The 26583-nt window shown below is 44.4% G+C and overlaps 1 protein-coding gene across 1 annotated transcript in view; it reads right to left on the bottom strand.

Moving 5' to 3' along the window:
* REV3L (REV3 like, DNA directed polymerase zeta catalytic subunit) overlaps nt 1–26583 on the bottom strand; it is a 2860434-nt gene that overhangs the window by 2343455 nt on the left and 490396 nt on the right. The window contains exon 9 of the mRNA XM_044062729.1: nt 24087–24226. Within this exon, the coding sequence (XP_043918664.1) occupies nt 24087–24226 (140 nt within the window). The remainder of the gene's footprint in view (nt 1–24086; nt 24227–26583) is intronic.

Raw genomic sequence — 26583 nt, 5'->3', positions numbered from 1 at the left:
GTTTTCCTCCTAAGGGTGCAAGTACTTGGGCAAGGCTTGGAAGAATTAAGGATAAGTCATTGTGAATTTTTACCACAGGGTGGTGGCTTACTACTCCCGGTTTTTGAGGTGGGAGCACTCCATTGTTTAGATCTGTGCATACCCTGACACTGTAGTCTTGGTGGTCTACTGCCCCTGGGTTTGGACTGAGAAGGTCTGGGAGGGACTGGAAAAGACCAGTTTTTAGAAGACCAATGCCTACTGAATCTGCATGGCTGTACCTGTAGGAAGTCTTTAACAGTTAGCATAGATTTAGCTTTTTCCTCCATCTTTTTGAGGACTTCTTCTGCTTTAGTGCCAAACAGACGTTCTTGGTTTAATGAAGCATCTAGTAATTTTACTTTGACATGGTCTGGCAAGATTTGTTCCTTAAGCGAAAAATGCATTCTATGACAGCAGCCTTACAAGATGCTTCTAAGGCATCAAAACCACATTGCAAAGTATGTTTTCCAACTTGGTTAGCAGAATGCATTAACTCTTGTAAATCTTTATGTCCTGCACAATCAGGAATCAACACCATTTTCTGTTTAATTAGCTCCATAATATGTTGCTGATACTTTAACATATGAAACTGGCAACTTAAAGCCCTGACGGCAAGAGTAGCAGAGGTGGATACCTTCTTACACCATCTGCCTAAGCCCTAGAATCCCTGACTGAAGGGGTAGAGTTTTTGGCTAGTGGCCTTAATGCCTTTAGGTCCCTGGGAAATGGTGTCTGGATCTGCAGCAGTAGTCTTAAAGAGGAATTTGTGTGAGTCAGGTACTCTGCAGTACCTGTCAGGTTTCCTGGGAGCTGGAGGCAAGGTATCAGGGGTAAGGCTGGATTCCATGAAGATATCATCTACAATTTCCAGAACAGGAGGGATAACTAGAGGCCTGTGCGGAGGCAAATTTAAAAATTCCCTGAGTTTCTTTTTGTACTGTGGGTAGTCCTGGCACTCCCAGCGGAAATGCTCTCCAAGGGTACACAGGGTTTCACCAAAAGAAAAATCCTCTGGTGAGGAAGCAGAGGGAATGGAATCATCTGCATCAGAATCCTCATAGGTAGATAAGGGTATGGCCTGGTAATCAGAAGGGTGAGAGTCATCGGACTAATGACCTGAAGAATTAGAAGGAAAAGCAGTTCTAGGTCTTTTAGAAGGGGAAGCCTGGCTTCCCCTAATTAAAGTAATAAGGTCTTCAGCCATTCTAAGCATTTGTTACTGTGGCATGGAGGCCTGAGAATGTGTTTTGGTCGTTGATTTCCTAGGCGTAGTACGAACTCTGGGCCTGAGAAATTCGGTATTTTTGGTTTGAAATGAAGTCATTGGTTTAATATGAACATCGAAAAGCCTGAATACACCCTCAGAAGCCGATGCCTGCACAGCGGCTCTGGACCCATCCAATGGAGAGACATCCGTAGGTTCCATAGTCGAAGAGGCATCTCGTGGCATACCAGACTCTGAATGGGACTCAGTAGAGGCCTGCGAATCTGAAGAAGCAGGTATCAGGGGCTGCAAAAGCACCTCACTGAGTACCGGCGGAATACGAAGAACAAGAGCGAAAGAATGTAGCGACAAAAATAGCCCAACAACGAATATTTAGGGTGTCGAACAAGGCACAAAACCAACAGCGAGGAACGTCATGGTCTGGGCCAAAACAGGTGACGCGGTAAGAATGAATATCTCTATGAGGTATTTGCAATCCACAGGCAAGACAATTATTACTTTTTTCTGACACTGGCTAGAGCAAGAAAAAAGGATCCTCAACAGGGTACTTATCTTTTAGAAGACTTCAGGTCTGAAACTCGAAAAATGAAAATTTCAGGAGGCAGCCAACCGGCACTTGCTAACTGCTTCTGCTTCAGACTCTGCTTGGCAAGAATAGCTGGGGTAATGGCGTTGGCTGCATGTTTTATACCCCTGACGACCTGATGTCATGGAAGAAGCGACAGCATCCAACGCAGAAATCCCAAGACTCTGGTATTTGGACTGACTGAAGGCTACCTGCAGGCAGATAACCCTAGTGTGATGACTGCAACAGTGAAACACGAAGAACATCCAGGACTGCAACAGTGAATACACTCTAACATCTACATTTATGGTAAGTGTACACAACTGTACTATGTTCTTCGTGTTTCCCTGTTGCAGTCATCACACTTGGGCTGATTCCCAAAGCTGAAGAAAATGGTGGAGCCAGTCAAGAAGACTGGGGGCTGGCTAGAATGCTCTGCAAGACTGCAGTTGCAAAGCCTGCCCTGGATTTGGAGAAGATAGGCAGGTGGTAATGCTTGGTGAAGGTATGAACAGAACTCCATGTTGCAGCCTCCAGGATGTCCCTGGTAGGGACCCCTCTGAGAAAAGCTGCAGAGGTGGACGTTGCCCTGGTGGAATGTGTCCTGACCCCCTTAGGGGTTGTTTCCTGTGGTATGTGTAGCAGAAATGGATACAGTGCGCTATCCATTTGGAGATTGTTTGTTTGGATATGGCCTTGCCCTCTGCCCCTGCTGCAAAGCTGACTAGCAATTGGTCAGTTTTCCTAAAGGATTTAGTCCTATCCAGGTAAAATCTGAGCTGTCTGTGCACATCTAGAGAATGCAGAATCCTTTCCCCCTTGTTTTGTAGGTTAGGGAAAAAGGTGGGCAAATTAATTGACTGGTTGAGAGCCACACTGGACACCACTTTAGGCATGAAAGTTGGGTTAGTCCTTAGGGAGACCCTGTCAGCATGAAAAATGATGAACGGTTCTACAGCCAGGTGTGCTTGTAGCTCTGAAATTCTTCAAGCTGAAGTGATGGCCAGAAGCATGGCTGTTTTCCAAGAGAGGATTTTTTAAGTCTGCTGAAGTTGCAGGCTCAAAGGTGGGTAGTGTGAGCTTTTCCAACACAAAGTTAAGGTCCCCAGCTAGGGTAGGAGCTCTTCTGGGTAGCCTTAAATTGTTAGCCCCTCTCAGGAACTGTTTGATGAGAGGGTGAGAAAAGAGAGGTGGCTCTGTGCTGTAATGAGCAGAGATGGCACAGGCATGAATTTTAATAGAAGAGAAGGACAGGCCCCTGTGTAGTAGGTCTGCTGGGTAATCCAGGATGAGAGATAGGGAGGGCTGTGCTGTTTCAGCTCCTTTAACTTGGATCCAGATGCAATACCTTTTCCACTTGTCAGCTTAGGCGTCTGGCCTCATGTACAACATCCAGGACTTGCTTGCTTAGGCTGGTAACTGGAGGAGTGGTCGGGGAATAAGCCAGGCTGCCAGGTTCAGGGTCTGCAATTGTGGATGCATTAATTCTCTATTCTGCTGGGTCAAGAGAGTTGGGATTTGAGGTAGGTGCCATAGTGGCAGGGGTGACAGACTGCGCAGCAGTGGGTGTCAGTGCTGGCATGGCCAGACTGGGGCAATCAAGATTGCTCTTGGCTTTTCCTCCCTTATTTTGAGTTGTACCCTTTAAAGTAGAGGAAGAGGGGGAAATGCATAGATTGAGAGGTTTACCCACTGGAAGGATAGGGCATCCACCTTCCGGGCCTTGCTGTGAGGTTCCCTGGTGCAGAATTTGCTGAGCTGGTGATTGTTGTGGGAGGCAAATAGGTCCACCTTTGGGTTGCCCCATTTCTGGGTTACAAGACTGAAGGTGCTGTGGTCTAGCTGTCACTCATGCGGGTCTAGGAGGTTTCTGCTTAAGTTGTCTGCCAGAGAGTTTTGGGAGCTTGACAGGAATTGTGCTTGCAGGTGAATTTGCATGGCTGAAGCAGTGTGCCAAAGGGTCATGGCGAGCCTACAGAGGAGATAGGAGTGAGTTCCTCCCTGCTTGTTGATGTACCACATCACTGTGGTGTTGTCTGTTTTGATCACTAGAGGCCCTGGGGAGAGTAGGGGTCTGAAAGCTGTCAAAGCGTGCTGAACAGCTAGCATCTCTTTTTGGTTGATGTGCAGATGCATTTGATTTGGGCTCCAATGGCCCAGAATGCACCTGCCATCCAGGTGTGCACCCCAGGCATAATCTGATGAGTCTGTGGTTAGGGTCTGGGCGGCGTGGGGTTGTGAGAAGGGAAGTCCCTTGTTGTGGTTGCATGCTGCTGCCCATCAAAGAAAATCTTTCCTTAGACAGGGTATCATAGGTATGACAGTTTCCAGCTCCTGAGAGTGTTGACACCAAAGGCTTATTAGGTACCACTGAAGTTTCCTCATATGCAGTCTGGCATATGGAATGAGTAGAATGCAGGATACCATGAACTCTAGAGCTTGGAGGATTTTCCTTGCAGATAACTGAGTTCTGGTGGCTAGTTGAGAGAAGTATCCTGTCAGATAGGCTTGTTTTTCTGGAGTAAGGAATGCCATCTGGGATGCTGTGCCCAGGCTTTCTCCCAGGAATACAATTTTTTGATTGGGCACTAGTTTGGATTTCTTTTCGTTTATAGTATACCCCAGGGAGGTCAGTAGGTCCTTTACAAAGGTCAGGTGCAGTAACAGCTTTTCCTGACTGTCTGCCAGAATCAGGCAGTCTACGTAGGGGTAAATTTGAATATTCATTTGTCTGCAAAAAGCAATGGCTGGAGCCAGGCATTTTGTGAAAACTCTGGGAGCAGTGGATAAGCCAAAGGGAAGCACAGAGAACTGAAAGTGCATAGCTCCTGCCCTGAAACGTAGATATTTTTTGCAGGAATCCCTGATTGGGATATGTAGATAGGCCTCTTTTAGGTCTAGGGTGACTAACCAAGCATCTTGGAGGGTGAGCATTTTGAATTTTGGTATCACCGGGGAGGTGCTTAGGAGGATTGGGTGCCAGGTGGCCTCTTTATTGGGTACCAAGAAAAGCCTAGAATAGAAACCTTGGCCTATCTGATCTGCAGGAACAGGCTGTATTGCCCTCATGGAGAGCAGGGAATGGACTTAGTTTTGGGCCTCTATCCACTGGTTTGGAGGAAGATCTGGGAACCTTTTTGGGGTTGGTAGAGTGTGGAAATAAAATCTGTATCCTTGGGACACTATGTTGAGGACCCATCAGTCGTTGGTGATAGAGGCCCAGTTTTTTTCATGGGAGGAGAGTTTTCCCTGCTAGGGGCACAAACAGGTGGGCAGAGGTAAGGGGTGGAGGTGTAAAGGCAGTGTGAGTTCTTTCCCTAAGGGGTGGCTTAGCACTCCCTGTTTTTGAAGTGGAGGAACTCCATTGCTTAGATCTCTGCATTCCCTGGGACTGCTGTCTGGGGGGGTCTGCTTCCCCCTAGGTCTTGTCTGAGCTGGTCTTGAGGGGGGCTGGAAATGACCAGTGCTTGGAGGGGCAATGCCTACTAAACCTTGGAGGCTGGACCTGCAAGAATTCCTTAACTGTCTGCATAGATTTAGCTTTTTCTTCCATCTTTTTTAAGACCTCTTCTGCTTTGGTGCCAAACAAATTGTCTTTGTTCAATGGTGCGTCCAACAGTTTTGATTTGACATGGTCCGGCAAGGTCTGTTCCTTAAGCCAAACATGCCTTCTAAGTACAGAACCTGTGACTACTGCCCTGCAGGATGCTTCTAGGGCGTCAAAGCCAGATTGCAAGGTGCGTTTAGTAACTTGGGTTGCAGAATGCATAAGCTCCTGTAATTCTTTATTTTCTGCACAAGCCGGAAAGGTAGATATTTTTTGTTTAAGGAGTTCCACAGTATGTTGCTGGTATTTCAGCATGTGGAACTGACAATTTAGTGCTCTAATGGCAAGAATTGCAGAAGTGTATACTTTTTTTACCCAATCTGTCTACAGATCGGGAATCCCTGCCTGAGGGGGTGGGATTCTTAACTGTGGTTGCTTTCATTCCTTTAGGTCCTTGGGAGATGACTTGTGGGTCAGCAGTAGGATTCTTGAAAAGAAATTTGTGAGAGTCAGGGACTCTAATACCGGTCAGGCTTCCTGGGAGCAAGTGGAAGGGTGTCAGGAGTTAAACTGGATCCCATAAAGACATCATCCACAACATCCAGGACAGGAGGAATGGTTAAGAATTCCCAGAGTCTCTTTTGGGACTGAGGATAGTCCTGACATGGGTCTAAAATAGAACATCGAAATTTCACAACTTCGAATGTCTTCATATCGACCTCTATTCAACGAACGCTGAAAATAGCGAAGCTGCAGAACACCGAATTTCTTCCTAGGGAAGGAATTTGGTTGGCCATTCCTGTGGCTTCTCTATTTTCAGCACTGTGGTGGAAAGTTAAGGGTCGGGATCAGGTAAGTGTGTGATTGTGTGGACGTGAGGGTTAGGGCGCGGGTGAGGTGAGTGTGCGATAGTGACGGACCTTAGGGTTAAGGTAAGTGGATAGCTAGTGGTGTATGTACAGTTTCGTGTAGGGTTAGATGTACGATTTTAGGTGGATGTGTGTGGATTGCTGTTTATTTGGTGCGCTTGTGTTGTGTGTGTGTTTGTGTGTGTCATACCTCTCAACCTGGAAACATCAAAAATCTGGACAAGGGCCATGAAAAATAGGTACAAATCTGTACGCTGATTAAGATCTAATTTGCATAGATAATTATGTAACCCCACCCACTGCAATGGAATTGTGGGATACCAACTTTCGAACACAAACTGAAGAAGAGACAACCAAACTATGGCACCAGAGTCCTCCTGCAGCCATTCCAATGGTCCATTACCTGGCTATTTCACCCCATTTACCATAAACACTAATGTGTGCATACTGCTTTACTTCTACAATGATTATTTGGATTTTTTTTTTACATTTTGCAGCATATCAATGCACAAACACTAACGGACATCTGATAAAGCAATACTGTCACACAATGAAAATAGACTTGGCATTAAAACTTCTCTGCCCTTGAAACTCATTCATTGAATCAGCATTGAAACCTGTACCACCTCCAAAGAAAATGCATCTAGCCAGTGGTGGATAAAGACTACCTTTTCTTTGATACACCTTCCTGACTTTATTAAGTTATATTCCTTGTATAATACAGCACACTTGTTAGACAGAGCACATTTTAAATGTATTGTTTAAATGAACATTTTTCCAGTAGGCAGTACTGTAAGCAATGAAAGAAAAATGCATGAACCAATAATTACAAAACTGCCCAATTCAGAACATTTCCATCATAAAAGTCTACTTCTACACCCAAACTATAAACAGAATGAAAGTAGTTTAAGCCATAGGCATCTTGCACAACTTCTCGTACTTTTCAATTTCAGGGTTTTTTTTGTTTTTTTTGTTTTTTTTTTGGGGGGGGGGGGGCAAAAGATCAAAGACCAGGGACACATTTTAAACATTGCTTGTATAATTCTGGAAAGTTGCTAGAATAAAACGTTGTGTTACCACCATGCATATTACTGGCAAGTCTTGAACCCAGAACACTATACACTACAGTCAGTGCAACATACCACTATGCTAAATCAGCAGGTTAAACAATAGGAAGAGTGAAACTTAATGGCTATCATTTAGTGAATTCAGTCCTCACTTCTCACCATAGTTCTCAACCTCTTAGCACAAAAACCCTAGACAAACAACAAAGCCAATAATGGGGGAACAGTAAATACAACTGACCTCACTCACCATAAAACCAGGACAAACAAAGCCAATAATGGGGGAATTCAAATTCTGTTGTCACCATAGCTCTCAACTCTTAGCACAAAAAATATCTGAGCAAAGCTGAGAAATGGTGGTGGCTAGGGACTTGGGTTTGAGCTTAAATACCTCTAGCCATCCAGGTGTATTACATTAGGGGCATTTTCTCACACACACAAACACACACCAGAAGTTGTCAGACAAAAGGTTTCAGTACGGACATTAAACAAAAATTCTCTTCTAGAGCCTGTAGTACGCAACAACTAATCACAGTTCCTAATGTCTGCATGAATAGTTTATATTTGTCGCCAAGCTGTTCTGCAAGGAACTTCTGGAATTTCTTCAGCTGTGCTACATGGTTTGTTTTGTTTCATCCCACAGAGAACAGAACTGACTAAATCAGTGTTACCTTGAAGAATAATGATATCCTGCAGGCTGCTGGATATGCCTTTGAGTATCAAATTTGTTAAGCGATATTGAAAGGCATTATTACTTACTGGCTATAGCCACAGTGCTTAGTCCAGTGTGTTTTACCCCCTTGGCTAAGGGGTATAGTAAGGACTTCAGGTTAGATGAGCTGGAGAATACAGTTAAATATTTTTATATCAGTGCATATGAAGATGTTACAACTGAACTATACTCAGATTATTCATAGCACTGAGTCATTTTCTTTTGTCTTTATTTTTTGCATTTTTCTTTTTTATAGATGGTTTGAAATTACTTTAGTAGTGCAGGAATTAACTAATAAATATTCAAATGCGTGTGATCATGTCATTAATTTACTGTACATTATTACTTAAACATTACTCAACAACAGTGTACACACATCCCTCCGTTCCCAGACAGTGGTATTTATTTCAATAAATATTTGTTGTTCTCGTACTACAGCAGTAATCAGGCTAAAAATGTACATCAGTTACACAACATTAAACGTCACTACATAAATTATCTACATAATAAACATATTTTGTCAAGTATACTGACATGCACTCAAACATTCATCTATCCCAGCCTTGCTTTAAACATAACATCTCCAACTTTTGCCAGTTAACAAGTCCTTTTATTTTTATGTCTACTTTTTCCTTCCATTCTCATATTGCTGGAGTATGGTTAACATCCACTTGCAGGAAATACACATTTGTACTATCAACAGTAAAAACACAGATACAGAAACAGAGTTCGCAAGCTTAAATGCAGAACACTAAATCTCACAAAGTTAGATCTGTACTTTTCAGACACACACACACACACACACACACACACACACACACACACACACACACACACACACACACACACACACTGTACTGTTCCTACTTCCCAGCAGTGAAAAACGAAAATAAAACGGCAAAGTTCCAGCAATGAAAGCAGCAGCAAAGCCAGCATTCTCTCTCTCGGCAAAGTCCCAGCAACGTTACCTACTTTTCATCAGCGAAAACGGCAGAGCCAGCATTCTCTCGGCAGCAAAACAAGTCCCTCTGTTTCATGGCAGCAAAGCAAACAACAAGTCCCTCTCTCAGCAGCAAAGCCAACAAGAAATCCCTCTCTCGATAGAGTCCCTCTGTTGCAGCAAAACCAACTTGTCAAAAAGCAAAGTCCCTCCATTTCTGAAACAGCTTTTCAAATTCTCGGCAGCACTTCTCGCCAGCCGGAAATGATGATGTGAGCTCCTTGAGCTCAATTCCGACTGGCTGGTAGTGCTGACATAATCACGCACGTGATGTCAGTTCCGGCGCGAAAATTAAAAAAATAAAAATAAAAAAAAACAAACTTAAAGAAATCGGAAATGAAGGGGTGCTACTCTGGAATCGTAGCACCCCTTTCATTTGGACCCCAAAACTCAGTAAAAACCGAGAAATTCGGGACGGTTGGGAGGTATGGTGTGTGCGTCAGAACAGCAAATTTTTTCCCTGGGAAAAAATTTACTGTTCTGCATGTCTGAGATTGTCAGCGTTCACTGAATAGGGGTCAATATTAAAACATTCGATGTTTTAAAAAGTCGATGTTCTAATACAGACCCTCCTGACACGTCCATTGGAAATGCTCCCTAAAAGTATGTAGGGTTTCACCAAATGAAAAATCCTCTGGAGGAGAGGCAGAAGGAATGGATTCCTCTGCATCTGAATCCTAAGCAGACAAGGGTTGCATGTCTTCATATTCAGAAACCTTAGAGTCATGGGACTCCTGGTCAGATAAAACTGCTGGGGACAAGTCTCTTTCTTTTGCAAGGAGTAGGCTGGCTTCCCCTAATAAGCACGATAAGGTCTTCCACCATTTTAAGCACTTCAGATTGAAGCATGGAAGCAGGTGCTTGAGCATGGGTCGGTTTTTTAGGTGTAGTTCGTACCCTGGGCCTTAGAAATTCGGTAGTTTTAGAAAGAAAGTACAGTTTTGTACCTACCATAAATGTAGATGTTCGAAGATCCACATTGCTGCAGTCCTTACATATGGGTAGTCCGCTGTCCTCGGTCGGCCCGAATACCAAAGTATTAGGCTGACGTCGGTCATGGGCGCTCAGATCTGACATCAAAGCATCAGGGTATAAAAGCGCATGACCGACGTCATATCCTCAGTCTTTTCTTGCCCCAGATGTCAGAAGGCCCTAAAAAGAAAGGCCACAGCCCAAAAACAGGATACCTCCCAAAAACATGCCCAACAACAACCATCACCCAAACCATATAACCATGCCAAACTACAGAGGGGAAGGAGGGAGGGTAAATTGGACTGCAGCAATGTGGATCTTCGAACATCTACATTTATGGTAGGTACAAAACTGTACTATGTTCTTCATCTCACATTGCTGCAGTCCTTACATATGGGTAGAATCCCAAAGCAGAGGTAAAGGGAGGATGGCAAAATCATAAAGCATTAGGGGCTGCTAAAATGCCCTGTAATATTGCAGTGGCAAATCCAGCCCTAGACTTAGAATAAAGAGGAAGGTGGTAATGCTTGGAAAAAGTATGTACTGAACTCCAAGTGGCTGCTTCCAAAATATCTTTTGTAGCTACCCCCCTTAGAAAGGCAGTAGAAGTGGCAGTAGCTCTAGTGGAATGAGGTCTGATTCCAGCCGGAATCTCCTTACCATGATGGGAACAACAGAAAGAAATACAAAACCCAATCCATTTAGAAATAGTTTGTTTTGAAACAGGTTTTCCCTGAGAACCCAAAGCAAAAGAAACAAACAACTGCTGAGACTGCCTGAACCCCTTGGTTCTGCTCAAATAATAACGTAACTGCCTGTGAATATCCAAAGTATGCAAAATCTTCTCCCTTTATTTTGGGGGTTTGCATAAAAGTAGGCAAATGAATAGTTTGGTTCAAGGCCACACTAGAAACCACTTTAGGCATAAAGGAAGGATTAGTACGCAAAGATACCCTATCCTTATGAAAAATCAGGAAAGGTTCCACTGCCATAAGGGCCTGTAATTCAGAAACCCTTCTTGCAGAGGTAATGGCCAACAAAAAAGCAGTCTTCCATGATAAATACTTTAACTCGGCCGTAGCTGCAGGCTCAAAAGGTTGTAGAGTAAGCTTTTCCAACACAAAATTGAGATCCCAAGCAGGAGTAGGAGCTCTACGTGGGGTCTTATGTTCTTTGCCCTCTAAGAAATTGCTTAAACAAAGGATGGGAAAATAAAGGAGGGTCACAGTCATAGTGAGCAGAAATGGCTGCAGCATGAACCTTTATCGAGGAGAAAGACAAACCCTTGTCCAATAACTCAGTAAGATATTGAAGAGAAACACTTAAATCAGGCTTGGAAACATCAAAGTCCTTCGCTTTGCTCCAAAGAAAAATCTCCTCCATTTATCAGCGTAAACTTTCCTTGTACTAGGCCTTCTGGCCTCCAAAATAACATTCAAAACTTGTTGTGGAAGCTGAGACCCTCCAGGGTCTAAAACAGAATATGCCAGGCTGTGAGATGCAGAGACTGAATCTTGACATTGAGGAAGTGATTGCCCTCCCGAGACAAAGATGTGGAATCAAAGGCAGAGGCCATGGAGGCTCCTGCACCAAACTCCTCAGTAGTGGGTACCAGTGCTGTCGAGGCCAATCCGGCTATCAGAATCATGGATGGCTTGTCTTTTCTGGCCTTCAGGAGTACCTTGGGAATGAGAGGCAGAGGTGGAAAGGCATAGACATGAAGATTGCTCCAACTGAATGACAGAGCATCCACCTTCCAAGCTGTGGGATGAAACATTTTGTGCAAAACTTTGGCAACTGGTAATTTAGTGGAGAAGCGAACAGATCTATGTCTGGAGTCCCCCATAACACTGTCAACTTTTTGAAACACATGAGGATCCAGTTTCCACTCGTGAGGATCCACAATTTGTCTGCTCAACACATCCGCTAAGGAGTTCTGTGCTCCTGGTAGAAACCTTGCCTGAAGATTGAGGTGTAAACTGAGAGCAGTCTCCCACAAAATCATCGCTTGCCTGCAAAGAGGGTACGAATGGGTTCCCCTTGCTTGTTGATGTACCACATGACAGTAGTGTTGTCTGTTTGAATCAACACCTGTCCTGGGTGAAGTAAATCTTTGAAAGCCATCAATGCAAATTGGACTGCTAACATCTCCTTCAAGTTGATATGCAAATGTTGAAGTCTGACAGGCCACGTGTCTTGCACCCATTTTCCATTGAGGTGTGCTCCCCAAGCCTTGTCTGAGGCATCTGTCGTTAGAATCTGACTCGCCTCTGGTCGGGTCACAGAGAGTCCCTTGTTTAGGTGACATTCCTGAGCCCACCACAAAAATTCTTTCTGAATGCAAGGTATTATCTGAATGACAGTGTCTAGATCTTGGCAGTGTTGTGTCCATACATTTTGAGATACCATTGAAGCTTCCTCATATGCAGTTTGGCATTGGGAAGCACCAGAATACAAGATGCCATGAACCCCAAGGCTTGAAGGACTGTCCTTGCAGTCAGCCTGGACTGTAGAGACATTTGATGGAAATAAAGAGAAAGGCTTCTTTGTTTGTCCGGGGTCAAAAGGCCATCTGGGAAGCTGTATTCAGTCTCACACCCAGAAAGCACATGTCCTGAGAGGGTACTAGACTGGACTTTATTTCGTTCACAGAATACCCTAGGCATCTTAACACTACCATCACATACTGTAGATGATGCAGAAGTTCGTCTTTGTGTTGTGCAATAATCAGGCAATCGTCCAAATAAGGATAAATCTGTATTCCTCTTAACCTGAAAAAGGCTATCACTGGAGCCAGAACCTTTGTGAACACTCTGGGCACAGTAGATAAGCCAAAGGGCAATGCAGAGAACTGATAATGTAAATTTCCAGCCCGAAAACGCAGGTACCTCCTGCAACTGGGCCTGATAGGAACATGAAGATAAGCCTCTTTGAGATCCAGAGTTACCATCCAGTGATCTTTTCCCAACAGAGGTAAAAGCTGTTGTAACGTCAGCATTTTGAACTTTGGAATGTCCAGATAAGTGTTGAGGATAGATAAATCCAAAATTTGTCTCCACGTGTTCCCTTTCTTTGGTACTAGAAACAGGCGAGAATAAAATCCTAGTCCCACTTCTGACAGAGGAACTGGCTGTATAGCTCCTATTTGAAGAAGTAAAGAAATCTGCTTGTGAGCCTCTATCCTTTGCCGAGGAGGAACGTCTGGCATGCCTTTGAAAGGAGGCAATGTATGGAAATAGAACTTGTAGCCTCGGTTTATAATGTCCAACACCCATTTGTCCTGGGTGACTAAAAGCCAGTTTTGCTTGAAGAGTGCTAACTTTCCTCCCAAAGGAGCTGCCAGGGAAGAAGAATCTGGCAGCTGGAAATGCAGGTCATTGGGCCTGTATACGAAAGGACTGGCCCCTGCCCTCACCTGCAGATTGTGCAGGTGAACTCCAAGTTCTAGGCCTGAATGTACTGTGAGCTCTGCCCCTGCCACGTCTAGATCTACCCCTAGACTGAGAATCAGAAGAAGGGTAGGGTCCACCCCTTAGTAGGCCAATTTCTACTAAACTTAGGAGGTTGAACCTGCAAAACATCTTTAACAGTCTGCATTGACTTAGCCTTGTCTTCCATTTTCTTCAAAACCGACTCCACAGGGGGACCAAACAAAACTTCAGACTGTAAAGGGGCATCCAGAATTCTAGTTTTAACATGCTCGGACAAATTCTGATCCTTAAGCCAGGCGTGCCTACGAAGAACTGAACCAGTGGCAGCCACCCTAGAAGAGGCCTGTACAGCATCAAAACCACACTGCAAAGAATGCTTACCCACCTGTTCAGAGACATGTACTAAATCTTGCAATTCTTTACACTCTATGCCCTCTGCCAAAGCATCCACTTTAGATTTTAGCTGAGAAAGGAGGAAATTCTGATACTTCAACATATGAAACTGGCAATTTAAAGCCCTCATTGCTAAAGTAGAAGAGGTATACACCTTCTTACCCCATCTATCCAAAGCTCTAGCTTCCTTATCTAGAGGAACCGGATTCTTTACAACAGAAGCTCTAACACCCTTAGGCCCCTGACTAATAGTTTCTGGGTCCGCCCTAGGACTCTTATACAGATATTTATGAGCCTCAGGCACCCTGTAATACCTGCCCGGTTTAACTGGCGCAGGAGGCAAAGAATCTGGATTAAGGGAAGCCTCCGAGAAAACATCTTGAACAACATCCAAAACAGGAGGTATAGCCAAGGGTCTATGCTGTGGTAAAACAAGAATTCCCTAAGCCTCTTCCGTATCAGAGAAATCCTGTCCTTCCCACTTAAAATGCTCCCTCATGGAATGCAGAGTTTCTGAAAATGAAAAATCCTCTGGAGGAGAAGCAGAAGGAGTGGAATCCTCTGCATCAGAATCTGAATAAGGGGGAAAATCTTGAATACCTTCAGCAGAAGAGTCTGAGTCATCTGAGGCCTGATCCAAACTTTCCAACTCTGGCTCCACCCTGGGCCTCTTATCAGGAGGGGGCAGAGAACCTCTAATTAAAGAAATCAAATCTTCTGCCATTTTAAGCATGTGCTTTTTAGGCACAGACCCTGAAGTACCTGGAGGGACACCAGAGGAAGGCAAAACAGACCTACCCTTAGAAGAAGCCTTAGAAATAGTAGCAGAAGGCCTAACCACCTTAGGCATAGAAGGGAGAACAGTAACCTGAGAGGCCCCTTCAGCTTGACCTGACTCCTGTGAGGCCACATCTTGCAAAATCAAAGTTTCCCCCTGAGACTCAACAGAAACTTCAGCCGGATCCACCTGCTCCACTGTAGTTTCTGTAGGACCGGCGTCCGAAACGGACGAATCAACCTGTCTAGGTTTCAAGGATCTGTCTTTGCGCTTCTTCGTGGAAGCGGGCCGGAGGAGCCGACGGCATAGTATAATTACACCGCTTACCAAAGACTAACCTAGCACAATCTAACCTTCTTTTTATAGTGCGCTTATTAAACCTAGCACAAAACCGACACCCAACTACGTCGTGGTCCGGTCCCAAACAAGGAATGCAAAGAGAGTGATAATCCCTATGCGGTATCTGTTTCCCACAAGAAATACAATTATTCACTTTTTCTGACATCCAGAATTAACTGAGGCAAGAAAAAACAAAAATATTCCCAAACGGGGTACTTAGCCCAACTTGGTTTCGGTCTGAAACTCAGAATACGAAAATTTCAGAACGCCGAACGGCACTTGCAACGCTGCTTCTGCATCGGACCATGCGGCAAAAAAGACTGAGGATATGACGTCGGTCATGCGCTTTTATACCCTGACGCTCTGATGTCAGATCTGAGCGCCCATGACCGACGTCAGCCTAATACTTTGGTATTCGGGCCGACCGAGGACAGCGGACTACCCATATGTAAGGACTGCAGCAATGTGAGATGAAGAACATCTGACAACATGAAAGAAGTCGTTGGTTTGTGTAGAGTATCGGTAGTGTGAAGAACTTCCTTGGAAGCCGGTGCCTGCTCAGCGTCTCTGGACCCATCCAAGGTAGAGACATCTGCAAGATCCTTAGTCAAAGAAGAGTCTCATGGCATACTGGACTCCAAACGGGTCTTGGTAGCGGCCTGCGAATCCACAGAAGCAGGCATCGGGGGCTGCGAAAGCACCTCACTGAGGACCGGTGAACTGGTGACTAGCTTAACTGAAGCATCATCGGCAGTTTTGGACCTGTGCGGACTGTCTCCGTCTTAATCCTTACGTTAATTTTCAGAAGATCGATAGTTGGATGGCTTACCAAAGCCAGTTCAGAATGCGGAGATTGAGAGCGAAAATATTTAGCTACAACGGTCCGATGACATAGAGTTCTGGCATTGAACAAAGCAGAAAACCGACAGCGAGGGATGTCGTGGTCTGCGCCTAAACAGGTGACGCAGTAAGAATGGAAATTTCTGTGTGGTATTTGCTTTCTGCAGGCAAGACAACTGTTAACTTTTTATAACGTTGGTTAGAGCAAGAAAAAAGGATCCCCAACGGGGTACTTAGCTTTAGAAGACTTCAACTTCAGTTCGGAAACGAAAACTCAGGTAGCAACCGACCCTTATGCAAATTGCTTCTGCTTTGGGCTCCTCTGCAAAAAAGACTGATGTAATGGTGACGGCTGCCTGATTTTATAACACTGACGACCTGACGTCAGTCCTGGAACGACAGCAACCGACGCAGAAATACTAAGCCTCTGGTATTCGGGCAAACTGAGGGCTACCCCTGGCAGGATAACCCAAGTGTGAGGACTGCAACAGTGAAACACGAAGAAAGTACAGTTGTGTACACTTATCATAAATGTAGATGTTCGAGTGTATTCACTGTTGCAGTCATTACATTTGGGTAATCCTGCTGGCAGGTTGCCCTCAGCCGGCCTGAATTCCAAAGTCTTGGGTCCTGCGTCGGCCGCTGTCGCCCCCTCCCTGACGTCAGGTTGTCAGGGGTATAAAAGAAGCAGCCAACGCCATTTTCTTCAGTTTTTCTTGCCCCAGATGTCAAGTTCCCCCAAAATGGATAGCCAAACTTTATATAAATACACCAATATAAATTTTACTTTCATCTATAAGCAAATACACCACATAGGTAGTATAAATCAGAGAAGGAAAGGTAAGATCCAAAAGAAAAAATGGGGAAGGTGGGTGGGTAACCTGGACTGCCACAGTGAATACACTCGAACATCTACATTTATGGTAAGTGTACGCAAGTGTACTATGTTCTTCGTGTTTCAATGTTGCAGTCATTACATTTGGGTAGAGTCCCAAAGCTATGGTTGGGGGGCTGGTACTAGACAGCAGTAGGAGCGGCTAAGAGGCCCTGCAGAACTGCAGTGGCAAAGCCTGCCCTGGATTTAGAGTAGAGTGGCAGATGATAGTGCTTTGTAAAGGTGTGCACTGAACTCCAAGTAGCTGCCTCTAAAATGTCTCTATTTGGTACTCCCCTGAGAAAGGCTGCTGAGGTGGCTGCAGCTCTGGTGGAATGAGGCCTAATTCCCTTAGGCACTGACTTGCCATGGTGTGAGTAGCAGAAATGAATGCAGTGTCCTAACCACTTAGAAATAGTCTGCTTTGAGATGGACTTTCCTTGTGATCCTGCAGCATATGTCACTAGTAATTGCTCTGTCTTCCGGAAAGCTTTGGTTCCTGCCAAGTAGAATCTAAGCTGTCTGTGTATGTCCAAAGAATGCAGAATTCTCTCCCCCTTGTTCTGTGGATTTGGGTAAACGGTAGGCAGATGGATGGCTTGGTTAAGCTCCACAATGGACACTATTTTAGGCATAAATGTTGGGTTTGTCCTAAGGGAGACCCTGTCTGGATGAAAAATTATGAAAAGTTCCACAGCCATGAGCGCCTGTAACTCAGAAACTCATCTTGCAGAAGTAATTGCTAAGAGCAGCGCTGTTTTCCAAGATAAATCTTCATGTCAGCAGTAGCCGCTGGCTCAAAAGGAGGTAGGGTGAATTTTTCCAAGACATAGTTGAGGTCCCATACAGGTATTGGTAGTCTCCTTGGGGGCCTTAAATTTTTGGCTCCTCTGAGGTAAGGCTTTAATAAAGGATGAGAAAAAAAGTGGTGGCTCTGTATTGTAATGAGCCGAAATGGCAGAGGCATGAATTTTAATTGATGAAAAAGATAGGCCTTTGTCCAGCATCTCAGTTAAGTATTGCTTACCGCTGTATCGGTTCCTTGTGCCTGGTTCCAGGCACAGAATCTCTTCCATTTTCCAGCATAATACTTTCTAATGCTAGGCCTTCTGGCTTCCAGAATGACATCCATTACAGCTTTACTGAGAGGTGTGTTTTGTATGACTACATTATCCGCCATGCTGCCAAGTTTAATGTCCTGAGTTGGCTGTGCATGATCTGAATGTTTTGCAGGGACAGTAGTCAAGGTATTTGAGGTAAGGGCCAAGCTGGGTATAGAGAGAAGTTCCTTGGTATTGGATACCAGTACTGGTGTGGCCAGTCTGAGGCAATCAGTATCATCTTTGGCTTCTCCTGTCTGACTTTTAGGAGCACCTTGGGAAGTAGAGGCAGTGGAGGAAAGTCATATACTGATAGTTTTTTCCAGCTGAAAGATAGGGCGTCCACTTTCCATGCTTGTCTGTGATAAGTCCTTGTGCAGAATCTTTTTAGTTGGTAATTGAGAGGGGAGGCAAATAGATCTATGTCCGGGCATCCTCATGTCCTTGTTATCATGCTGAAGGCTTGTGGATCCAGCTTCCAATCGTGGGGATCCATGAGCTTTCTGCTTAGTTCGTCTGCCAGAGTATTTTCCTTTCCTGGCAGGAATTGTGCCTGCAGATGTACTTGGGTAAGCCAAGGCTGTGTCCCACAAGGTCATGGCTAGTCTGCAAAGGGGGTAAGAATGTGTGTCCCCCCTGCTTGTTTATATACCACATGACCGTGGTGTTGTCTGTCTTTATCAGTAGTTGTCCCGGATGAAGTTGGTCCTTGAAGGCTGTCAGGACATTTTGCACAGCTAACATCTCTTTTTGATTGATATGTAGATGCATTTGGTTTGAGGACCATGTGCCCTGTGAATGCCTTTTCCTGCCATGTGGGCTCCCAGGGCATAGTCTGATGCATCCGTTGTTAGTGTCTACCTGGCTGGAGGTAATGTGAATGGCTGTCCCTTCTTCTGGTGACAAGCTTTTGCCCATCGAAATTCCTGTTGCAGGCAGGGGATGAAATAGGTAGTCAGTTGCCTTTGTCTGACGTGAGAAGCCATCTGGGCAGTTGTAATCAAGCTTGCAGCCAGGAATGTAATCTCTTGTGAGGGTACTAGTTTTGATTTCTTTTTGTTGACTGTGTACCCTTGGCATGTTAGAAGTCTTTTCACGAACGCCAGATGTTGAAGAAGAATGTCCTTGTTCTCTGCTTGAATGAGACAGTCATCCAAATAAGGGTATATCTGTATTCCTCTTTGTCTGCAGAATGCAATTACTGGTGCCATGCACTTTGTAAAGACCCTGGGCACAGTAGATAAGCCAAAGGGCAGTGCAGAGAATTGGTAATGCATTGAACCTGCCTTGAATCTGAGGTATCTTCTGCATGGTTGTCTGATTGGAACATGCAGGTATGCCTCTTTTAGGTCCAAAGTCACAAGCCAAGCATCCTTGCCCAGCATGGGCAGAAGCTGTTGCAAGGTCAACATTTTTAATTTTGGAATATCCAGGAAAGTGTTCAGAATAGATAGGTCCAGTATCGACCTCCAGGCCTTGTCCTTTCTGGGTACCAAGAATAGTCTTGAGTAAAAACCTTGTCCCTGCTCTTGCCCTGGTACTTGTTGAATGGCCCCCATGTCCATGAGGGATGAGACTTGTTTTTGTGCCTCTGCCCATTGATTTTTTGGCAGATCTGGCAAGCCGTTTGCCTTTGGCAGAGTATGGAAATGGAACTTGTAGCCTTGTGACACTATGTTTAGAACCCACTTGTCCTGGGTTATGATGTGCCAATTTTGAGCAAAAAGTGCTAGTTTTCCCACTAAGGGTGCTGCCAGAAGATAAGTGCTTGGTGCAGGCAGGGGGAAGTCATTAAGGCTGTTTTCTGTATGTTTGTGATCTATCATCTCCAGTTTTGGAGGTAGAAGCATCCCATTGCTTGGGTCTGTAAGAACCTTGCGCCTGGGATCTGCCCCTAGGGCGTCTGGGTCTGCCCCTTTGAGGTCTGTCTGACACAGGAAAGGACCAATTTTTTGTAGGCCAGTGTCTACTAAACCTAAGTGGCTGTACTTGTAAAAAATCTTTGACAGTTTGCATTGATTTAGCTTTGTCCTCCATTTTCTTTAACACCTCTTCTGCCTTAACACCAAACAAAGTATCATGCTGTAAAGTTGCATCTAGTAATTTAACTTTAACATGAGCAGGCAGATTTTGTTCCTTTAACCAAGCATGCCTCCTAATTACAGAGCCCGTAGCTGCGGCCCTGCAGGAGGCCTCCAAAGAATCAAAACCATTGCAAAGTATGCTTTCCAACTTGTTCTGCTGCATATAATAAATCCTGCATTTCCTTGTTTTCTCCATATTCAGTATTTAGCAACATTTTCTGTTTAAGCAATCCCATGACATGTTGCTGATACTTAAACATATGAAATTGACAGTTTAAGTCCCTTATAGCCAAAGCTGCAGGTGTGTAAACCTTTTTTCTCCATCTATTCAGTGCTCTTGAATCTCTGTCAGAGGGGGTTGGGTTTTTTGCCATGGAAGCCTTAACTCCCTTTGGACCCTGTGAAATAGTTTCTGGGTCAGCAGCAGCGTTTCTAAAAAGAAATTTGTGTGAGTCAGGAACACTGTACTATCGGTCAGGCTTAACAGGGGCTGGGGGTAATGAGTCAGGTGTCAGACTAGACTCCGAAAACACACCATCTACAATGTCTAACACAGGTGGAATTGCTAGAGGCCTGTGCTGAGGTAGTAAAAGAAAATCCCTGAGCCTCTTTTTAGATTCTGAAAAATCTTGGCTCTCCCAGTGGAAATGCTCCCAAATGGTATGCAAGGTTTCCCCAAAGGAATAGTCCTCAGGAGGAGATGCTGAAGGAATAGATTCTTCAGCATCAGAATCCTCATAGGGGGGTAGAGAATATCCCTGATCAGAAGAGGAATCAGAAGAAATGGAAAGCTGATGTGAAGATTCATAGTCAGTGTCTTGCCTAGGCCTCTTATCAGGAGGGGGATGGGAACCCCTGATCAAGGTAATCAAGTCTTCGGCCATCTTGAGCATCTGTTTTTTGGGCATAGAGGCCTGTCCATGTGGCTTGAGTTTGTTTCTTTGCTTTAGAAGGTGCTTTAGCTTTTGTCTTTGAAGCTGAAGTTGTTTTAATGTAAAGATGTTTAGGTCTGAATACACCCTCAGAAGCCAGTACCTGCTCAGCGGCTCCGGACCCATCTGAGGGATTAGCGTCCGAGGCTCCAATACCTTGAGTATCCAGCCGCATGGCTGACTCCACGTGGAAGTCGGTAGCGGCCTGCGACTCTAAAGTAGCAGGCGTCAGGGGCTGCGAAAGTGCCTCACTGAGAACCGGCGACTGGCTTAGGAGAAGCTTCATCTGTTTTGGGCCTTGGATGTTTTTCTCTATCCTTTTATTTGCGTTTTTTTGTAAACTCCGGTAGTCGGATGGCTATCTGACAACATTTCAGGATAATTAAACTGGCGTCCAAAAAACTTTAAAGCAAAATCATACCGACGCTTAATAGTGCGTTGGTTGAATGTAGCACAAAACCGACAACCAGTAACGTTGTGATCAGGGCCTAGGCAAGGAATACAGTAAGAATGAAAATCCTTATGAGGTATTTGCTTACCACAAGAAATACAATTAACTTTTTCTGTCATCGGTCTGGAGCAAGAAAAAAGTTTCCCCAATTGGGTACTTAGCTTTATTGAAGACTTCGGATCTGAAACTAACACGAAAATCTCAGGAGTCGGCCGACCGACACTTGCGAATTGTTTCTGCTTCAGGCACCGCGCGGCAAGAAAGACTGAAGAAAATGGCATTGGCTGCTTGTTTTATACCCCCTGATGACGTGACGTCAGGGAGGGGGAAGACAGTGGCTGACGCAGGACCAAAGACTTTGGAATTCAGGCCGGCTGAGGGCAACCTGCCAGCAGGATTACCCAAATGTAATGACTGCAACAGTGAAACACGAAGAACATCATCAACATCTTCCCCAAAATGTAGATTAGCATCTGATGAAAAAATGTAATGGAGGTGGCAATCTACTTTTCTCTCATAAACGAAAGAGACAAACTGTTATTCTGTCTTCCTAAAGCCAGGAACTCACATAAGGTAAAAACCTGAGTTGAAGATGCATACCTAAGATGTGAAGGACATACTGCTCATCTGTTCCACTTCAAGAAGCTCTGAAATGCAAGCACCATTTATCAGTGATCTTTGGACAGGAAGGAAAGCCTGCAGTTAGCATTCTTTTTTTCTCTGCTCTTTACCCCTACTGCCCAATGATCATTTTGTTCCCCATCACTGTGGAAATGGTCAACCAGGACGCCAGTCATTCAAACGGTCATCAGGCAGTTTTCTTTGTTTTTTTACTCTAGTTCCCATGTACACCCAGTGAAGAGCTGAAGGGAGGGATGTAATGGGCTGACAGGAGAACATTCTCTGACTTTCTGCAAGGAATATTTCCACCAAACAGCCCTAATGTTCCTCCAGAAGTGATCGCACCACCCAACATATCCATGAGTGTCTGCAAAATTTTGGGCAGAATGCACAGCTCTTCCAGTCACTTAAAAACACCAATGACATGTCAAGGATGCAGCTCATCTGGGCTTTGTTACTTAGGTCCCCCAAATTCACACAACTTATTTTTTGACTTTATCCTTAACCGCATTCTCATCTATCCACAACCCCCAACCTGCTCTCTCTTTCTATGCCATCATCCTGGCTCCTTGCTCCTGTTTAGATATAGACATAGTCAAAGTCAAACTCAAAGTAAACATCAATCAGATATACACAGCAGTGCAAGCTGAACGAAATTATGTTGCTTTGGTCCCCATGCAAGACATAATAACGAGCACATACTCTGAATGACAATAAGACTAATACACATACAGTAACAATTAAAATATTAACAATGCAATGAAGTACCACAATTGGACAGAAAGACATTAGACAATATTAAACTATTAGGTATTACAGGGCTATGACTTCACATTGCGATTGCTTAGAATACTGCACTTCATCAGTTGTAGTATAATATATTCTGATGTTCATACTGCACATGTATGGAGTGGTGGACTCCTTCCTGACTATTGCACATTCAGGAAATAATAGCATAAGAAATCCGGCTAAATGTACCAGTTATTGAAGCAATCTGCCAGAGTGATTACTACAGATGATACTTCGCAGGAAGTGTCATATCAATTCAATATTTGCTGTCATTCCTGCCATTTAAGTTCAACAGCCTTATGGATAGAGAAGAGGAAGCACCTGTTCACTCTAGATGTTTTGCAGTGCAAGCTGTGATACCACCTGCCTGAGGAAAGGAGGAAGTACATGCCATGGGCAGGGTGAGTGGGATTGTTGATCATCTTTCCTAGCCCTTCCCACACACAGAGTCTCATGCAGATCATCCATGAATGGCAGCAAGGAACCAATGACTTTTTCTGCTGTCCTCACTACCCTCAAGAAAGCCTTGCGGTCAGATGCTTTGCACTTACCATACCAAACAATGATGTTATATTTGAGAGAATGCTCTCCATGGTCCTCTTAGAAAAAGGCTTTGAGGATGGACTGACACAGGTTTGTCTTCATCAGTTTCTGTAGGAACTGCAGACGTTGCTGTGCTTTCTTCACTGTGTGGTTAATATAGTCGACCAGGACAGGTCATCTGAGATGTGCACCCCCAGGAACTTGGTGTTTTTGACTCTTTCCACTGCCACCCCCTCAATTTACAAAGGTTGATGTATTTCCTGAGTCCTCCTGAAGTCCACTATTAATTCACTGGTCTTGCTTACATATAAGGCCAGATTGCTGCTGTCATACCGACCTATCAGATGTGCCACTTCATCCCTGTAGGCTGTTTCCTCATCATTTCTGACAAGACCTATGACAGTGGTATCATCTGCAAACTTGATGATTTTGTTGGACTCATGCTTAGCCATACAGTCATGTGTCAACAAGGTGAACAGCAGAGGACTCAAGGCACAGCCCTGAGGAACACCCATGCTCAATGTAATACTGACTGAACTGTTCTTTCCCACACATACTTTTTAGGGTCTATTGATGATAAAGTCCAGTAACCAGTTACATAGGGGAGTTTGCCAATAGGATCAGCTTCGATATCAGATTCTGGGGAATGACCGTGTTAAAGGCAGAACTAAAATGAAGTGCTGTAGCTATTGAATCAGTAAAAAACACATATAATATTTCAACCTGATCTGCAGCATGAAGTGAAAAGCAGTTATTTGCCAGTCAAACATGATTTTTTTGTGGGTTCTTGTGTACAGACATTATGTTGTGCCTTTGCCAGTAAGTTTTACTGCAATAAAAAATGGAGGAATACACCCCTCTAAAGTGGGTATCTACACAACGATGGACGTAACACAACAGTCAAACTTTATTTATTTAGATAATTTAAATTCTTACCATATTCCTTATCTTTATGAACTTCCACATGACTGGCTGGTGAACAGGGCAGATTCTCGGGAGATAGCACCTCTGAATGTAGTGTTAGCTCATCAGAAATCTCTTCTCCACTGCTGTCATTCACTGAACCTGTCAGCGTTCTAATTGTTGCAAAAAAAAAAGTGCATATGTTTATTGTTATGGACTAGAAATAACCCCAAGAATTCATCAATCATGTACATAGTGCAGTTGTTGAATTTTGCACATTTCATATCATGAAAATAGAAGTTATGTTCTTACCATAACGTTCCATGTTAGTTGTCTTCTTCTCGCCGCCTTCTTGCTGGATGGATTCGGAGCCGACCTCGGCTCCGACTCGGCCACTCTAAAAGCTCGAGAGTTGGTTCCACCGGCTCGAGGCTCCCCTTGTATCCCACAATGCTAGGCGAGAGTTACCTCAGATCTCGTTTGTAAGCTAACCCCAGCTTATAATAGTAACAGAATAACTCTAAACAGAGTCCACCTCTAACAACAGGGAGAAAGAAGGGTGACCTACATCCTGATTCAGGAAATATGCAAGCAGCATATGCTTAAGAAAAGAGGTGGTAGAAAGAGAGGTCACAATCACAACTCCTCTAGGTCTGTCCAGGCCAGAGGGAAGGAGGGTGGGACGAGAGAAGAAGACAACTAACATGGAACGTTATGGTAAGAACATAACTTCTATATGTTAAGTTGTCTATCTCGCCTTCATTCTTGCTGGATGGGACCGCGTCCCTAGCACCTTGTCCCGGGTGGCCTAACGGAACAGACTCCTGAGAACAGTGGAACCAAAGTTAGCTCTATGCCTAGAAGCTAAATCCAACTTATAATGAGAAATGAAAGTGTGAGGAGTAGCCCAAGTAGCCGCTGCACAAATGGTGTCAATAGGCAGTCTGTCTTGGAAGGCTAAGGAAGTAGCCAAGGCTCTGGTAGAATGGGCCTTAGGTTTATTAGGCAGCTTTTGGTGTCTAATCTCATAAACAAGGGTAATCAGAGATGTAAGCCATCTAGATAATGATACCTTTGACACTGAAAGTCCCTTTCTGCCTTCTGCATAGGAGATAAACAGTTGGTCAGATTTTCTGAATTGTTTTGTTCTATCCAAATAGTACCTCAACTGACGATGAACATCTAGCCAGTGTAATTTTTGTTCAGACCTATTGGAATATTCTGGGAAAAAGACAGGGAGGTCAATGCTTTGATTTAGATTTGACGTCGAGACTACCTTAGGCAAAAAGGACGGGTTGGTTCGTAAGGATACCCTGTCCTTATGGAACAATAGATAAGGAGGTCGACAGCTGAGTGCATGAAGTTCTGAGACTCTTCTAGCTGAAGTAATAGCTACCAGAAAGAGAGTCTTCCATGATAGCAATTTTAAAGAACAGGAGGCTGCAGGTTCGAAAGGGGGTAGAATCAAAGAGGTAAGAACTAAATTTAGGTCCCAAGGAGAAGGAGGATTTCTTATAGGAGGTCTGAGAAGAAAAACTCCTTTCAAAAAGGCTTTGCAAAACTTGTGGGACATTAAGGCAGACTCAGAAATACCCACATGAAAGTTAGAGATAGCTGCCAATTGAACTTTAAGAGTAGAAGGGGATGAACCTGCATGGAAGAGTTCAGCTAGAAAATCAAGGACTATTTGGATGGAAGCAGTGAAAGGATCTATGTCCCTTCCTTGAGCCCAATATGTGAAACGTTTCCACTTACTCAAATAAATCTTCCTAGTGGAAGATTTATGGGAAGCTATCAAAATATCTCGAACAGAGTGAGATAATTGAGGAAGCCTGGCTAAGGTTGGAACTGGAGGAACCAAGCAGTGAGGTTCAGAGAGGGAGGGAGCGATGTAACTGACCCGATTCATGGATGAAAAGGTCTGGAACTAGGTCCAGATGCCAAGGTCGCCCATTAGAAATTGATGTAGAAAGGGGAACCACACCTGTCGAGGCCAGTAAGGAGCAATGAGGATCAACGAGGCCTTCTGAGCGATAGCTTTCTGTATCACTTGAGAGATTAGTGGGAAGGAGGAAATGCATACAGAAGTCCCCGGGCCAAACTTGGACTAGAGCGCCTCTGCTGGGTTGGCCTGGTAAAGGGAATAGAGTGAAATAATGTCTGCACTTGCTGTTTTGGGGAGTAGCAAAAAGATCGCAGCAAGGCTGACCCCACTTGAGAAAAATCTCTCACAACAGAGTCTTTCAGAGACCACTCGTGAGGCATGAGGATAGCTCTGCTCAATTTGTCCGCTATTTGATTGGACTTCCCGGGGATGTGCGTTGCTATCAGAAAACGCTGAGAAGAAATCGCCCATTGCCACAATCTGAGTGCTTCTCGACACAGGGGGTAGGACCTGGTTCCGCCTTGTTTGTTGATGTACCACACTACAGACATGTTGTCTGTCTGGATTGCAATCGTTCCCAAGGGAAGAGAGTCTTGAAGGGCTTGCAACGCTAAAAGCACTGCTCTCATCTCCAGAACATTTATG

Source organism: Protopterus annectens, chromosome 2.part1 (assembly GCF_019279795.1).
Source record: "Protopterus annectens isolate FY-2018-M chromosome 2.part1, PAN1.0, whole genome shotgun sequence".
NCBI classification, from domain to species: Eukaryota; Metazoa; Chordata; order Ceratodontiformes; family Protopteridae; genus Protopterus; species Protopterus annectens.
Note: the sequence above shows the minus strand (reverse complement) of the source record. Positions and strands in the feature narration are given on the sequence as shown.